An 18320-nucleotide genomic window follows, 5' to 3' on the forward strand; every position below is an offset into this window, starting at 1 on the left:
CCACAGAGAATAGCGTAATTATAATATAGATGACATCAACGTTAAGGCTGTTCCAGTTAAATTACATACCCATTGGCTGTTCCATTTAATTTACATACTCCCTCCGGAATTACCACAACATAGACGATCTGTCCCATTTAATTTACACACTCCCTCTGAAATGGATGTTCCATTTAATTTACATACTCCCTCTGGAATAGCTTTCCCCTAATCAAATTGCATATTGTGAATTTCAATCTATCATATTGCATAGCCTCACTGTGAATAAGAGAAACTGACAACAGCAACCTATGTAGAGTAAGAAAGACGACTCCCCTGGGAGGGGACCCCGGGGTCGGATGACTTAACGAACATGAACTTCTTGCCAGGACAGAACTACACCCACCTACCGAGTTTGACTCCCGTACAACCTACGACGGCCTCAGACAAATCTACAGACAAATCTACAAACAGATCTATAGAGGATAGTGTATTATTAGAGAATTCATTGGTAGAGCACCAGCGCAGTCACCTTCGGAGCCTTATTTCACCCTTATACAGATGAGCACTCCATTATAATGCCTCTTTGAAGGTGTCTTGGGAAGTATTTCTTGAACTGCATATCTCCTTGTCTTGGGTAGGCATCAATTGATTCTCTGAGGTCTCTGGACTTAGGACCAGACTCTGGTGGGTTAAATCGATTTTAAGTGCGCGCAACCGTCACGCTTCCCTCAGAGATAGATTTAATTAAACCATCATCAGAGATCACCAGCGCGGTCATCTTTGGAGTCTAATTTCACCATTCTTAACATGAGCACTCCTGGTGTATTTCTCTCTTGGAAGATGACAAAATTGGAAAAATCACCTTGTTGCGGTCTAACTAACACACGTACAAAATCAGCTTGTTACACTAGCAAGTGCCACACCGTTGCAACGGTCCACCCGGGGTGATGTAAGGCAGCAGGCAGGACTAGTGTACAGCTATGAAAAGTGTCGTTGAGGAATATTTATAAGTGTCACTTGGCATATTTAGGTCTGAGTGTCTTGTGCTGGTTCGTCTTCTTTATCTTCACATGGGGATGGTTTCCAGCTTTGAATCAGGTCTATCTGTCAGAATGCTTTGCTTTGACGGCATAACCATATCACATAGCTGGTTCTGAGTGCGGTGATGCTACGTCTCTTTCCACTTGGTACTCCGAGAGCAGCGATGCATTTTGTCAGCGATGTGTTGTAAATACCTCTGCTTCCAATTTCAATTGGGAAGTAGTGCGTACACCATCCCCTATTTTCGCAGTCGGCTACAAGATCTTGGTATTTGCTTTTCTTTCTTGCATTGGCATTTGACAGGTTTTCTTCCATTGGGACTGTAAATTGGGAGGAAATACTACTTGCTTATGTTCCTCATCCATCAGAAATTCCCAGTCATTGGCCTTCTGTAGCAGGTTTGTTGAGTCCCTTTTTGGAAGAGGCAGTGCTGGATTCCGGTAGCTTACACCATCTGCAGTGCGGAATTTGATAGTAGTCATATAGTGGGTATCTTCTGGAGGGGTGTTCGACTTCTGATTTGCCTCTTCAATGAAGGGCATTATGCCATTTGCTACAGCTTTCAGTGTCTGATCATGTCTCCAGTTGTATCTACCACTCTGCAGAGAATAGTTACATCCATTTAAGATATGGAATAGAGTGCAGTTATTATGATGACATAAATGGCAGGATCCGAGGTTGGTATTTCCCCAGAGTCTCAGATTAACTGGTGATGGAAGTTGGTCGTGGATGGCATTGACATGGAAAGATAGGAGCTCTGGTGTCCATACATAAAGGAGCTTCTTCCAAGATGTATCTACTTGCATGAGTCCCATCTGAGCCATTGTCCTTGTTTGGCGCAGCAATAGAGGTACACAAGCATGTCATCTTCATCTACGTCTTTTACCAGACTAGTGAGGCATTTACTGTGTTCTTGGGGTTTCATGTCTCTTAACAGTTTCTGGTTCTTTTTGAAACCAAGGCCTGCTCTGTCTGTTTGACCTCTGCACATCTCATTCAGTATCAGATGTCGCTCTCTTTGTTCAAGTTCTCTGACTCCGTTCCACCTTGATTGATTTGCTTTTCTTTGTAGGCAGTCTTTGTAGAGAGTTTGTGTTTTTCCATCTATAGAATACTTGTTGAGATGGTGCTTGGTGACTTGCATGCATTTTACAGAAGTGGTGAGTCCCATACTTCTTCCTGCTTCTGTATAGAGCACTGTTGTTGGTACATCTGCTTATTCCTGCCCATCTCTTCAAGTATTTGGTGCAGGTAGCTTCCAAACCCTCGATGTATGTAATTGGGAAGTTGTAGATGGTAAACTCCCATGTCATTTTGGGTACGATTGCATTATTATATATCCGCATCTTCATGATTCCATTGAGTAAGCTTTTGTCCGTCTTTTTCAGCATGTCGGTTAGCTTTACAGACTCTCTGATTTCCTTATCTTTCAGATCTTTGAAGATACGCTTGCCGAGGAATCGCATGGGTTGGTCGTGGATATATGCAATCTCTTCTTCATCTATCGTCAACTTTGGATCGTATGCCACATATTGGGTTTTATGTCCCTCTTGCTTTTGTCTCTTATTTGGGCCAAATCTCTTCATGGCATGGGATCGACATTTGCTTGGCTTTGCCTTCATTGATCGAGTCCACCTCAGGAAGTCATTAACGACGTTGACCAGTTTCTGACAGTCTTCTGGGTTTCTTGCAGTTAGAGTAAGGTCATCAGCATAAGCTTTGACTGAAGATTTGATGGATGAATCCTTCATGCAGTATCCCAGATGGCTGTGTTGGTCAAGAAGATCAAGACAAAGGTTGAATACTGCCAGGAATAGGATGCAAGATAGTGGGCATCCCTGAAATACTCCTATGCTGCAGTGTATCCAATCTGTTGTCCATTCTTTAGTCTTTACATAGATGTAGCTTTCATCATAGTAGTTAAAGATCATCTTCCTGATGTGGTCGGGAACATGGTACCAATCTAATGCAAACTGGATGAGGTTGTGTGGGACGGTACCATATGCATTTTGTAGGTCAAGCCACGTTGTCACAATCGGTTTTCCATTCTTTTTGGCATCTTGGAGTATCTCGGAAAGTGCCTCAGTATGTTCTACACATCCCGATATTTTCTCCATGAACCCTTTCTGGATGGATTTGTCAAAATATTCATTCTCAGTCAGGTAGCTTATCGTCCTCTGAGCTAGGAGTCCCATTCCAAGATTACCACTTGTATTCTTGATTGTGATTGGTCTGAAGTTGGCAGGTTCAGACGTATTTTCATCATTGGAAATAAGAATTGTTTCTCCCACCCGCCATCGGAATGTCACCCGTTCTCCAGATGTTGCAGATTACTTCGTGGAGGAGTTCTGTTGTTTTAGGGCACTTCTTCCACACTAAGTAAGGGATGCGATTGATACCTGGAGCGCTGGAGTTTCTTCGTTTCATAAGATAATTGGTCAGTTCTGTGAGACTTGGTGGTTTGGTATTGAAGGGTTGTTTGGGACATGGCGGTCTTTTCATCCCTTTCAGTGGGTGGTACTTGTATCCACGTTTCTTATCATTGTTGACAGAATTGAAGTACTTTTCTGCAGCAGATTTCTGAAATGTTGGGTTTCTATTTGTATCTTGGTTTAGAAGTTTCTTAGCAAACTGGTGTGAATTCCTTCTAAAATTATTTTGAGCTTTGCCACTTGAGGCATCCTCCAGTTTTCTCAGTTCCAGCTTCCTTACTTTGTTATGTAATCTAATAAGCTTATGAAAATCTTTCTTCAGCTCCTTAGCAGTTTTATTGTCTCCCTTTTCAGGGCTTGTTTGAACTGACGTTTGGTTTCCTTCTTCAGGTTTCTTAGTTTTCTCTGTTGCCTGGAAGATTTCGCTTTATTACTCGCCCTCTTTGATGATACTGGCTTCACACCGAACCTGTCTACTAACCTTTTGTATACAAGGTTCTCAAGGTTGGTAAGTTGTTCCATTGGTGAGCCACCTATTTCAGTTGGTAGTTCCTCATAGAGTTGATCATCCAAGGCTTTCCAAACTTTGTCATCTGATGGATTTGGTATGTTAGATATGTACATATATATGAGCCCCATATGTAACATATTATGGGCCCCAGTTTCACAATTTACACATTTTTTCGCCCAATTGGGCGACTTTCTTTAGAAAGTGGTACGAGAGTGCAACCTTGATTAAAATAAAGCTTGTGAATTGGACTTTCAATTTTTCCACATTTTCACCCAATTGGGCGACTTTTTACAATTTCTTTATTTTAAGTGTTACGAGGGTGCAACCTACATTGAATTAAAGCTTGTGACTTGGACTTTCACTTTTTACACATTTTCAGCCCAATTGGGCGACTTTTTACAATTTCTTTATTTTTAAGTCCTCAGCAAATAAGGACTATAAGCTTTGTCTACACCGATAACATGCGGGAATAGCCGTATTTGTGTACAAATATAGGGCCCTCTAGTTACCTCTCCACCGCCATTGACAACTGGCCCCAATGGACCCCTACTGGTAGACCAAGCATATCAGATCAGCTTGGAACGGATTGTGGGCCCCGGTGTTAGGCACAAATACATTGGCAACTACCCAAATCATACAAATCAATGAAAAGACTGCTAATAACATAAATGTACAAAGAAATGTTGCCCCCCCCCCGGGTCTTTGGGTCTTTTGACCAGATTTGAGACAAAAAATATTAACTCAATATTTTGGCGTTAATAGTGTATACCATTGATTAGAAGGGTTTTTTATCTTCTGAACGAGCCTGGTATAGCATTTCCGTCAACATTATGTTCCCATTACCTTCTCAAACATGCAGGAGCTACAATCAGCAAATAATATATAGGAGGCCTAGTTGGCACATTTGTTCCTCAAAACAATCCAAATGCGTACAGATTCCCCCTGTATCTCATCCTTGCTCCATCGATATTATATAGGACCAGAGCTCATAACTGAAACCCTCCCTTTAGAGACATAATAAGAAACTTATTCTATGGGACAGATCAAGGGGTGACACTAAATTCACCGTTGTTCTATGACAAATCCCACTGGTTTGCTAGCTAGAAAATGAAGCCAGTTATTGATCGCTTATGAATAATTCATATACGTTCCATGTTGATTTAGGTTGTGGCAAATAAGGGCTGTGCAATAATTATGAGCCCCGGGGGGGGGGTAAAATTTCTAAACGGCTCGCCAAAAATCGCTTGCCCCTCCCCCACGCTCGAACCGCCTAAAAATCTTGTACATGCCAAATTTTTGGGATCCCAATTTGAAAACCTTAAATGGTCTATATGGTCGAATCCAACAAAAAGTGTCCACGGGCCAAAAATAAAAGTCCGAAATAAAAATGTCTCCGCAATTTTTTCCTTTTGCCCATTGATTGATAACATATTGGCCTTATAGGAACCAAAAGTGCCATCACTAATCTTGAAAAATAAATCCAGGACGTGTGATAGTAAATGTGACATCAAAACCCAATGTTACCTACGAATACCACTACGATGCTTTCACTATCGCAATATTAATCAACCTAAAGCAAAGGGAATATTCCCATTAACGCTTTTTTCGTGTAATGTAGACCACAGGGTGTCAGGAAAATGCTAGATCAACCAGAAAATATTTGTTTTTATTTTTATAACGCGATCAATATGATCTTAGTCAATTTATGCTAGTTTATTTTTGAAAATGAAGTTTAGGTCAGTTTCTGTATTTTATTTATCAAATGAGTATGAATCAATTTACATATTGTATTAGAACGAGTGGGATATCTGTTTTCAGGAATATTAGGATTTATACGCATACACCTAACGCTTTATAAAATAATAGGTGAAGAGACCCGGGTATTCGTAGGTAACATGAGCGATTTAACAGTCTCTATATTACGTTTAGAGGTTCAAATTTTGCTATTATGATAATGAATGAATAAAATGGTAGTTTTTAGATCTCTTTCAGATGGTACGTCCAAATGAATAAATGCTATTACCTTACATCAAAATTTTTTGATGCTTTTAGCAAGATTTTGAACACTTCATTTTGATATACAAGTAGTTAAACAGCAAATTTAGATAATAAATAATTGTTGAATGAATCCGTATATGGGTAATAATATTGTCCGGGAGTACCGCTTAAAGTTTTTGACAATTAATTTCCATTGGTAGGGACACTTCATTACATATGTCATGTATTATGCTGTATTCGTAAGTAACATTTCATTATTTGTAGGTAAGAATTAGACTTTTGGTTGGTATCGCAATCAAATCTTCATTTTATAAAGCACTTTGAATGTATTATTTTCTTTATGTGCGTTTATTGATACTTGAGACCCTATCATGTATATTTAATGTCGGTTCACAGTGGTTGAAAGGGGATTGAAGTAAGAAACAAAGGCACTAAAGTGACTTTAATTTGTTTAATTGCACACAAATCGCTTAAAACCGTTATTGCAGACTTGCGAAGTCCATCTTGGAGTCAGTTACGTCCTGTGGCCTTTCGTTTGAGGGTAACTATAATTAGCTTTATACTAGGGTCCACCACTGTGTTGTCTAGATCATGAGACAATGAGTAAAGTCGTTTTTGTCCATGGTATTCGTAGGTAAACTTAGCAAAAACGTCAAAAGTTACCTTCGAATAAACCAATTTAGACACAAATTACTCAGAAACCAGAAGGTCGGTAAACGTTTAAGATGAAACACACATGACAGCTGACAAATCCAAGTATTTATCCCCTTCTAATCTTCTTCGAATATGATTTTTCTTTCAAATGAGCAGACCGTCGTCTATTTCAGTACATATTTTTTAACAATTAAGCCGTATTCAGTTTTGCATGGTGGGCATGTATGTGAATTCGCAACTTTCATTGACATATGATTTGATAGCAAACATACAGGCCTTCGTTATGTACCAATATGGGCATTGGCATGAATGGCGGTGTTTCACAATACTGTCATGATGTCAAATTGTATTCGTAGGTAACATTCGGTTACCGAAATTTACCTACGAATACTTGCTTTTATTGTTGACATCTCAGAAATATTTAAACGCAGGCTATTGAAACTTGGTACAAATAAAGAGTGTATTACCCTGCACCTATTGCTCAACTATTGTTTACTATTCTCTCAGTTTGTGGAAATGACACAGCTTTTAACATGTATTCGGAGGTAATGCATATTTTTTACCAAATCTACCTTTGTGCCATTTAGAATTTCTGGCAGCTAAACACAATAATAAAGATGTCCGAATGCAATGCATTTCAGTATTGGACATATCAAAGCTTGTATCAATTGCGCATTCATTAGTGATTTCCATTTTTAAAGATATATCTAGTGCTATGAAAAATTGTATTCGTAGGTAATGTAAAAAATACCACTCAAAAATTATCACAAAAATTCATAATTATGTACAAATATGTGAAAAATTGAACAGGCAATCTTTGAATACACACCTTTCAGGAAATCAATTTAGATTCAATTTTTCAATTCTTTTCATAACGATTTTGATGTTTTTAAAAATACTTTAAGAAATATTTTGAAAAAATGGGTAAAAATAGCATGTTTTGGGGTCTCTGTGTCTACGTTTTTCACAGAAGGGGGTCTTATTATATATGGCGCGAAGCGTATGATCAAGGCGAATAAACACAATACAAAAACGAGTGCCAATTGATTAATACTTTTAAGTTATGGCCCTAAACATGCCGTGTACACTTTTCGTTGGATTCGACCATATACATGTTGCGAGCGAAGCGAGCAGGAAAATTTGCATATTTAAGCGTTTTCCTAAGCCTTTTTAGAGCGTTTTATTTAAAAGGCGCCCCAAGAATGCGTGCCAAAAATCGCTTGCCCCCCCCTCTCGGCTTGCCAAATATTTCTTGCCCCTCCCCAGGGCTCATAATTATTGCACAGCCCCTAACTACGCCGTCAGTTTTGTGAACTTTGCCTGTTCGATGAGAGCAACAGTCTTGAAAGCGCGCCCCTATAAGGGCGGGGCACTGTAGCGCAAAATTGATCCGGTTTATAGAGAATGGCGGACGGGTATTTCCCATCAGGCACCAGTGATTGTTTTTTGAAAGAAAGTCTACTAATTTGATAATGCAAAGTCGAAATTAGGACTTCGTGTCAATATACACTAGTGGAAATTTAGGATGAGAATTCTTTCAAAACGATGAGAATTGGACAAAAGTATGAGAATTTAAAATTTTCTCATTTCTATAAAACTTTCTCATCCAAATGAATGAGAAATACTAATTAACCTCTCAACAACCTGTCACAAATGGTTGTTTGACACTGAAATTTATGTGAGCTTCATTTTCTAATACAAAATTAGTATGATTACTTTGTTTTGATGCAAAACACATACATTACGTTATTTGTATCCAAATAGGTGTGTACAAAATGTAAGTAAGCCATAACCAGTATCGTGGCCGAGACATTGTTAATTTATCGCACAGATTTCATGAGGCTGCGATCACATAGAAGTATACTATTCGGGTATACGGTGCACGTTTTGCAGGCTTAAATCGAGCAAGGCAATTTCATAGTACCGGGTCACATAAGGCTACGATCGCATAGAAGTATACTATTCGGGTATACGATGCACGTTTTGCAGGTGCACGCGTATAGCTTAATTCGAGCAAGGTAATTTCATAGTACCGGGTCACATAAGAGCTATTCGAAAAGGCCGAATACCTGCGTATAGTATAGTATAGTGGGAATCGTGCGTGTTCGATTTTAGTGCAGCGTATACCGTCCTAATTTTAAAAACCTAAACCATATGTGGGTAAATTCATTTTATAATAGATGCACTATCTAATTCTACACATTATGACACCTCATTGAATGCAATGTGACCTCAAGAAGTAAAGTTACAAGCATTTGATTAGACGAAGAAAATTGGTAAACTGACATACTCGCTATTCGCTATACGAAATACGCTCATTCGATCAGAGTTCACATAGTATACTCATATATGAACTCAGCCTGATCGAATGAGCGTATTTCGTATAGCGTATAGCGTATACTTCTATGTGAACTCAGCCTGATGGATTATAATTTTTTTAAATCGATAAACCTGCCGTCGTATGTGTTATCTGAAATTTCAAAAAGGGATAAATGAAAAAAAACCGGCGCCAATGAGATTCGAACTCTAGACCTCTTAATCACAATCCCAGTAACGAATCCACTACACTGCAGTAGAACCGTCGTTAGTCGTGCTAATTTATTTATAATATAATATGTATAACAAGAATGACGCAATAACGGTCTACCAACATAATATAACTTAAAAGGTAATATATATTTATTTCAAATAAATGAAGTGACCGTGTATATTCATGATATTCAAAATATATTTTAGATAAAATGCCGTATACGATCAAAACATTTTTGATCAATAGCACAATGTAGTAGCAATGAATACGCTAAAATCAAGAGTGATTGTAAATTTGTCTGATGACCATGGTCACAAATCCCCAACAATTACACACATATACACCCCCCCCCCATATCCTTAGCGACTGCGATTGAACATGAGAGTCTGTGATCATCATTTGCGTGTTATGTTTTAGAATCTAATTGAATATTGACAACTAATTAATCATTGATTGTCGGTTATCGACTGTCTATTACCCGCCCCCTCCCACCACCACCACCCCACGCGTCAATGGTGAGAGCACTGTGTATTGTGTATAGGAAAACGGACAGTAACTGCAGTATAAAATGTTTGTGTTTCCTTCAACATGTTTAATTTTGTTTTTATCTCCTATTATAGAAATACATAGGCCTAATAAACTGCATATGCATATTTCGCACCCTCGGTTCAATAAAGCCGTTCATATGAAGTTCACCATAGGATATTTTATTTGTATAATTTCCAGCCTATTTAATTTTTGAATCCCCTCCTCCCCCGCCCCCACCAATCAATGTTGGGGCAAACATAGAGCACATTAAAAATGCGGCGTTTGTTATTCAACATTGAATAAGGGGAGCGGGGAGAGTCATTAAACTATGGAAGCATCCCAGCAAATTATACTTGATTGTAGTTATATATAGCACGCAAGGATGACGTTTGAAACTTAAATTCCTCATTTAAAACAATGTGACAGGTGGTTGACACATTAATTAACATTTCTCATTCATTTGTAAATTCTCATACTTTTGTCCAATTCTCATCGCTTTGAAAGAATTCTCATTATACATTTTCTACTAGTGATATAAATACGAATGAAATGCACAGATGTATGATATGAAATACAAGTAGTATGGTCACGAAAACCTTTAACACCTCACCTGACCTTCCATAATGGCGCCGTATTCATGTGTGTGTTCGTATTCGTGTCCTCGTGTGGAAAAACATAAATCTGCACTAATCGGACATAATAGAGAGATTGCGAAGAGGCGTTCACTGCAAACGCCATACGGGTTACGGATTTCTGCATTTTGCGGTAGAACGTCATAGTCCCGTTCACATCCAAACTAGCCTCCTACACAGCCAGTTTGTGTCGGTCCTAACGCTCGTCGTTCCTAGTATCGAATTTTGTTCACTTCTTCTTGTCTTTTTGGATTTTATTACATGTCGTACTCTACTTGTTCTATTAGGATACTTTCATTCGCTTCATAACATGATAAACATAACATTTTCAGCATTTTATAATGCGTTTTTTTTTGTCATTTTGGAACGTCATTTTTTGCTACCAACCGCAACGTAATCGCCTTACGGTAATTCCACGATTGACCAATTCACAATAGATTTCACCCTCTAGAGGGCATACTAACCGATTTTCGACTAATGTAGCTTGCCGTTGGCGTTCCCGTGTCACGTTTCACGTAAATTTCGCAATCTCTCTAATGTTGCTTGGCTCACGGCGCGGCATGAAGTATTGATGTTATAAGTAGGTAAAGAAATGCACACAAATGACTCGACTGTGTGACAGTCAGGCTGAGTTCACATAGAAGTATACGGTATACGGTATTCGCTATACGAAATACGCTCATTCGATCAGGCTGAGTTCATATGTATATACTATGTGAACTCAGCCTGATCGAATGAGCGTATTTTCTTCGTCTAATCAAATGCTTGTAACTTTACTTCTTGAGGTCACATTGCATTCAACGAGGTGTCATAATGTGCAGAATTAGATCTATTAAAAACAATGAATTTACCCACATATGGTTTAGTTTTAAATTAGGTCGGTATACGCTGCACTAAAATCGAACACGCACGATTCCCACTATACTACTATACGCAGGTATACGGCCTTTCCGAATAGTGCCCTCTTATGTGACCCGGTACTATGAAATTACCTTGCTCGATTTAAGCTATACGCGTGCACATGCAAAGCGTGCACCGTATACCCGAATAGTATACTTCTATGTGATCGTAGCCTTATGTGACCCGTTACTATGAAATTGCCTTGCTCGATTTAAGCTATACGCGTGCACCTGCAAAACGTGCACCGTATACCCGAATAGTATACTTCTATGTGATCGCAGCCTAATGCACCAATGACTCCAAATATTGGTAAGTCTGACTACCGATCACATGTTGACATATCACATGTTCTGGAAATCACATGGGCCAACATTTTAAGATTCAAGGCTGGTTTACATAGTTAATTGTCATTTGTATTCTAGATTATTTACCATCTCTTAATGCTGATAAATCGCGGTTTGCTGCACATCTATCTGTTAGAATTCAATATTATTTAAATATAATTCTATCACGTAGATGGAATCACACAGCAGAAGTCGTGCCTGTTTTCAAAAAAAAAAAAAGGTGACAGGAACAAAGCTGCAAACTACCGTCCCATATCTCTAACATCTGTCACATGTAAACTTCTAGAACATGTCATCTGCTGCAGTATCATGCATCACCTCGATAAGCATAATATTCTCAACGAGATCTGGCAAAGAGCATCGAGACTAGAGACCAAGTAGACTTCATCCTGCTTGATTTCTCGAAGGCATTTGATCGAGTTCCACATTTGAGACTGCTTCACATAATTAAGTTTTATGGCATCGAGGACAGCACATATTCCTGGATTGCTGATTTTCTAAACCATCACTCCCAGTAACTGATCCTGGATGGAGCTACATCTAAGTCATCTCCTGTCCTCTCCGGGGTCCCGCAAGGCAGTGTGCTTGGGCCATTGCTCTTTCTCCTCTTCATCAATGACCTACCTGATGTTATATCACCTCAATCCACTGCCAAGTTATTTGCAGATGACTGCATCCTCTACCGGAAAATCCAGAAGAAGGAAGATGCAGTTGGTCTTCAACATGATCTCGATCAACTGCAAAAGTGAGAAAGTTTGGTTGATGGAGTTTCATCCTCAAAAATGTCAAGTGCTCCATGTCATCAACAAAAAGAAGATCATCAAGATGCCATACAACATCCATGGCCATACTCTCGACGAGGCAGAATCTGCTAAATACTTAGGTGTCAATATCCGCCATAATCTCACCTGAAATCCCCACATTAAAAAAAAATCGCATCCAAAGCCAACTCTTCACATGCATTCCTGCAAAGAAACACCAATCAGTGCCCTAGGTATACCAAAGTTCTCTGCTGCAAGACACTTCTGTGCCCTGTAATGGAATATACCGTTGTTGTTTGGGATTCGCACTCCACTACTTACATCAGGAAACAACGTAGATATGCCCGCTTTGTCTTCCATGACACCCCCTGCTTATGGTTAAACAAGTGAAAAATGATGCACCAAATGGCTTCAATTTGGACCTTCATTTGGCAAAATTGTCCAACTTCGGAGGGGGAAATTCCCCATCAGACAACCCCCTGCTTATGGATAAACAAGTAAAAAGTGATGCAACAAACGGCTTCAATTTGGACCTTTATTTGGCAAAATTTTATGAGGGGGAACATCCCCCTCAGACACCCCCTGCGTATGGATAAACCCTATGCGCTCTAGGGGCCGCGCCCCGGGCAACCGGACTAGGGGGTACCAATGCCTGGATGCCTTTTCAAAAAGAAAGAAGTGGAAACATTTACCCACCATGCATATAATTACTCTTCATTTGGTTGCCCCCTTCAACACAAATTTTTTTGCGCGCTTCGCGTTCATTTCAACATAAATTTTCATTTCGAAATTCAACTTGATTATATCAAATTAATGGTATTTAGGCACATTTTCGCGCGCCCCACGCGCAATTGTTTTAGGAAGAGGAGGCATTTTGCATTCTTTCCCCCCGGGCGCCACAACCCCTAGCTACGTCACTGCAGTTAGTGACAATATAATTTGTTAATTTTATTAATTTCAATGTACAAGGACAGTGTCCAATCGTAATATACTTTTCATTAAATAGTCAAATTTTGTTATCTCAAACAAACTGTGTGTTTTGTTGTGGATTTTGAAGTGAATTTGGGTAAAAGGTGTTTTACGGCGCCCACTACGGCGGCGCCCCTATATTGGCTTGTAGTTGCAAATTTCTTCAAATTCCGGTCTTGCTAGATACATTTTCATCTTAAAAGTGCGTATTATAATAAATGACACAACTAACTTGATTTTTATTTTATTACTGTTTACTAATATATATGTATTGAATGCAAGTAAAGTAGTTCTATAGCGGTAATAAACGCTTGAAATACGAAATTAATGAAAATGTCTTTTAGGTCTTTCAAATGAGACACAGATGGCGCTATACTAACATAGAGTACGTTCCAGGTGTAAGGCGGCAAGGTTTGCTGGAATTAAGACGGCAAAACCGCTCACTCGTATAACACGTATTTTGTCCAATACAGATATTTTAGGTGTTCCAGTACAAATATTTCCAAAGGTGATGGAAAGGAGAGGGAGAAGCTTGAACAAACTCGATATTGTATGCCTACTTCTGGCATTTAGTTCTGTTGTTTAGCATAAGAAAAAATCTGGCTTAATAATATCAATGATTATTGTTTATGTATACATGTAGCCTATACTATCACGTAGACCCTGGACATGGGCCATTCTGTATTCAGTATTGAATATTTGTGAAAAATAACTTAAATATATATAAATCACCTTAGTAACAACTTAGAGTTCATATGATCTACTTCTATAACACGTTAAGTGGTCTTATCTAGTACTAGTGTGTCTCGTACAAAGCATTGTTATCTAAATGTTAATATTCTTATCTCTTTCAGTATCGATTTTCTATTAAAATCACTAAATAACACTTCTTCAGATTGTTTGTTCTTGTCTGCTTTACCGATGTAGTCAATCATAAGAAATTAATACACCTATTTGGAAAACAATTAAATATGCAACCCTATATTCTGAATAAAATAATTATGCTCCAACAACACCCCCCCCCCACACACACACACACACATGATATACCATGTCCTAACAAAAATAACCGAAATGGTCACCTGTGCTTTATTCCTTTTTATTTCAAACCAATGATCCTCTTATATCCCATATAGTGCGATTATACACCTCTCCCACTGCGATAAATATCGGCTTTACATTTCCTAATCTTTCTTTGCTCACTACGCTAATGTTACATTATTGTAAAAGATTAAAAATTATCCAAATGGTTACACGGCACATCACATCAAAGCTCCCATTGGGCGCCCCATTCCTTTTATAAAGGAAATATTATTGTTCCTTGGAGCGATGCAATCCGTAACCATGGTAACAGTACATTTAAGTCATTAAAAGGCATTTTGGTCGCCATTTTGAAAAAAGTGCCCTCTATTTTCTTTTCATTTGCAAAAGTAAGCTTGAGCTAATATTACACCATATTTTGCAAATAAAATAAAATTTTAAAAAATCTGACAATGATTTCAAATTGCTCTTTAATATGTTTAAATGTCATTGTATGGGATTTTGGCAGCCATTTGGAAAAAGGCGCCCTCGCCGTTTAACAAAGGGTCGACATGTTTGCAAATCACCTGTTGTGTAAGGTTTCAAAAATAGTTGTTTTCAAAACCCCTCGGGGAGAGTTTCGGTTTTAAACCCAGGGAATTAATTATCTTCAATTTGCAATTTATAATTCTAATTATCTTATCTGAATAAAATAAATTAATTACAGGCTGATGTTGGTCCCGACGGTATTCCCGACGGTATTGGAGACGCGTGTAACGTAACTTAAAAGGTAGAAGATTTACAGTCGCCCATACACATGCGTCTGTGTATGTGATTGGTGTGTATGTAGGGGGTGTGTGAAGGGGTGTTTGCGTTTGCTCTCGCGCGAGAACTTTGATTTGTATTATATTAAGGACTGGTTTTCTTTAAAATAAATTTTTTCTGAATATTTATTGCGTAAAAAATATGCAATTGAAAGTAAAACGCGGCCCACCTGAGAAATGATAACATACAAAAATGGTGGAGCCTCTCTATAGCCGGACGGTTCTTTAGTTCGAAAGAAACGTCGTTTAATTAGTAGTCCCACACGCACATACACCTTTACACACACCCCGACACACGCCAAAATATCGGCACACCTACAGTAATCATTGACTGGTGCCTAATGTAAGTAATCTTTGGTCAAAACTAATGTCAGTAGTACTTTAAGGGGTACTACACCCCTCGATAAATTTGTGTCTATATTTGGATTTTTCTCAAAAACTAATAAAACAGTGGTAACAAAAGTTAGGTATATTATAGGGGCAAGGAATCCAATTACATCACTGGAATTTCAGTAACTCAAGACAAGCGGTTCGTTATTTATGATAAGAAATAAGGTACCGCTAGGATGTACCTCATTTCCTATCATATTATGCTGAACCGCTTGTCTTGAGTCACTGAAATTTCAGTGTAGTAATTGGATTCCTTGCCCCAAAAATAATACCCCCTTAAGCATGATATATATAATGAGAGAGAGTGTGGTGTAAATTTGACAAAAATGCCAGTTTCAAAACATGTCAGGCAAAAGGTAAAATAAAATGTTTTTTAACAAATGCCTCTGACAATCAAAGAAAATCTTAATCAATTATGTGGTGCAGCTAGGGAGAGCCCAATGTCCAAAGTACTTTTTACAACATTGAATTGGGGAGGTGGTGGCGATTTACATTTAGTACAGGGTGTCTCAATAAAAATAGGCCCTGTGGATAGGGGGACATAACTTAAAATATCAGCAGTAAAATTAAAACTTTCTTGCAGATTCAAAATCCATGAATTGTTTTCTATAGATTGGTGCATAAATTATCAATCTCCGTTCATTCGTCACTGAGATAATTGGGAAACTACAAATAGACTCATTTTTGGACCTTTCCAATGGGACAATACACATTAACAATAATGTGCTGCATTGTAGTTTAGAATGGAAGAGATTAATGGAGTTAATGGTTGACTAAGTGATGTTTGTCGAAGCTGCCAAAAAGATCGATTTTCATTATCTAAATCAATAATATATTATTGAAAAAAACACCTTTTGATTATTATTGATATTTCTTTTGAAATGAATTTCAAAATTGCATCGTGCCGGACTGTCTATTTACGTGAACTGACGTCAAAAAACGTCAAAAATCGCGCAAAAAGTTTAAAATCGTGGACGAATTTTTTGTGGGACCTGAGACTCACATCATGTGCATTTCGGAAACGAGGAATGTCCTTCTGGTATAATTTTTTTTTAATTCGCGATATAATGCCATTTTATGGCAATTGATTTTTTTAAATTTACCAGTCCTCGAAGTAAATAAATGTAATGATATGTATGACGAAAAGCCGTCTATCATCTTAAAATTTTTACCTTTCATGTTGAAGATAAAGATTTTGATCCCAAATTACAAAACAGAAAAAAAATGGGTCTTTTGGGGGAAAATCGATTTCTTCAATATGAAAGGTTAAAATTTTCAATTGAAGGTCGGCTTTTCATCCCAGCTACATACACTAAGTACATATCATTAGTTTATGAAGTGAACTTCGAGCATGGTTAAATATCAAAAATACAAAAAAATATCAAATTTTTATTTAAACATTAAATTTTTATTATTTTAACATTTAAATTTGACATGATGTGTGTTATATCGCGAATTTAAAAAAAAGAACATTGATATCAGAAGGACATTCCTCGTATTCAGAAAATATTCAGAATGCAATTCGATATGTCTGGTGTGCTCTCAGGTCCCACAAGAAATACTGTGCAAACGTTGCTATACGAGCCCTTAACCCAAAGAGAAACGCGTGAAAAACATTACTTGGGAGATTGATTGATTGATTTTGAACTCCTATTCAGCAACAGTTGCGTTTCCTTTTATTGCTTTTATAATAAACTACACATTATTGTTAATGTGTATTAACCCCATTGGAATGGTCCAAAAATGTGTCTATTTGTACAAACTTAATTATCTCAGTGACGCGGGAACGGATTTGGATCATTTTTGCACCACTGTTAAGCAGACACTTCATGGCATTTGAATCTTTAAGAAAATTTTCATTTTACTGCCGATATTTTAAGTTATACACCACTTTCCATAGGGCCTATTTTTATTGAGACACCATGTACTAGTAAGTATGCCAGAGTATGGCCAGTGTGCCACCATTACTTTCCTTGATTTTCTGAGCAAAATTCTAAATATTACATCTTTACTTCGTTTTTGGCTTATAAATCTAGAACGGATAATGGTAAAACTCCTTGTTTCACACAATACGATAGTACAAATTATATGGCCTTTCTGATCAATGTAAAATGTTGGAAATATATGTAGGGACTGTCAAAAATACGCTGACCATGATATTTTACATTGGCTTAGGAAGATTTTCAACATTGTGGGGCTGAAACTTGAAAAAAAAAGCGTATGTTTTATTTCGTGCACAATAATAGTTACCCAAAAACGTCAAAACGTAACAAAGTTGAAAATGCTTTCCAGACTCTGCGGCCCTGATTTGGTAAAATGATCTAACTTGAAAATCACTGTTTCGAGAAAAAGAGCTTTAAAGTTTGAATAATTGACGTTTTTCTTTTTTTTATTATTTGCCAAAAAATTGGCCGGTTAACTTGGTTGAGTAATTTTGAAATTACAACCATTTTAGGAAGTTAGATTGTTTTACATTGATTTACTTCGTAACACAAATAAACACAACAAAACACATTAATATGGTAAAATGATCTATCTTGAGATAGAGGGCACGTTCTCCGATAAAGTGTTCAAAATGCCAAATCTGTGTCGCCCATAGTTTCAAGTCGTATTCAGACTTGTTCCGTCAGAAAGAAATAACTTTTATTAATATAAGTTGTGAGGCTAGAGGTTGTAACATGCCTAGAAAGTATAAAACAATAAAGCTGATTATGCATACCCCATTGTTTTCCCCGATGTCGACAGCCAAGGAGCGTTCCGTTTAATGTGTCCCTGCTCGCTAAACATGCGCGCATATAATGGAT

The 18320-nt window shown here is 37.9% G+C and overlaps 1 protein-coding gene across 1 annotated transcript; it reads right to left on the reverse strand.

The window, feature by feature from the left end:
• Positions 1 to 737: 737 nt before the first annotated feature.
• Positions 738 to 1847, reverse strand: LOC140172764 (uncharacterized). The gene is made up of 2 exons (XM_072195893.1): positions 1368 to 1847; positions 738 to 812 (listed from the first exon to the last, which is right to left on the reverse strand). The coding sequence occupies exons 1-2, from the start codon at positions 1845 to 1847 to the stop codon at positions 738 to 740; spliced, it is 555 nt and encodes a 184-aa protein (XP_072051994.1).
• Positions 1848 to 18320: the final 16473 nt, after the last annotated feature.

The sequence above is a fragment of the Amphiura filiformis genome, chromosome 16, assembly GCF_039555335.1.
Source record: "Amphiura filiformis chromosome 16, Afil_fr2py, whole genome shotgun sequence".
Lineage (NCBI taxonomy): Eukaryota > Metazoa > Echinodermata > Ophiuroidea > Amphilepidida > Amphiuridae > Amphiura > Amphiura filiformis.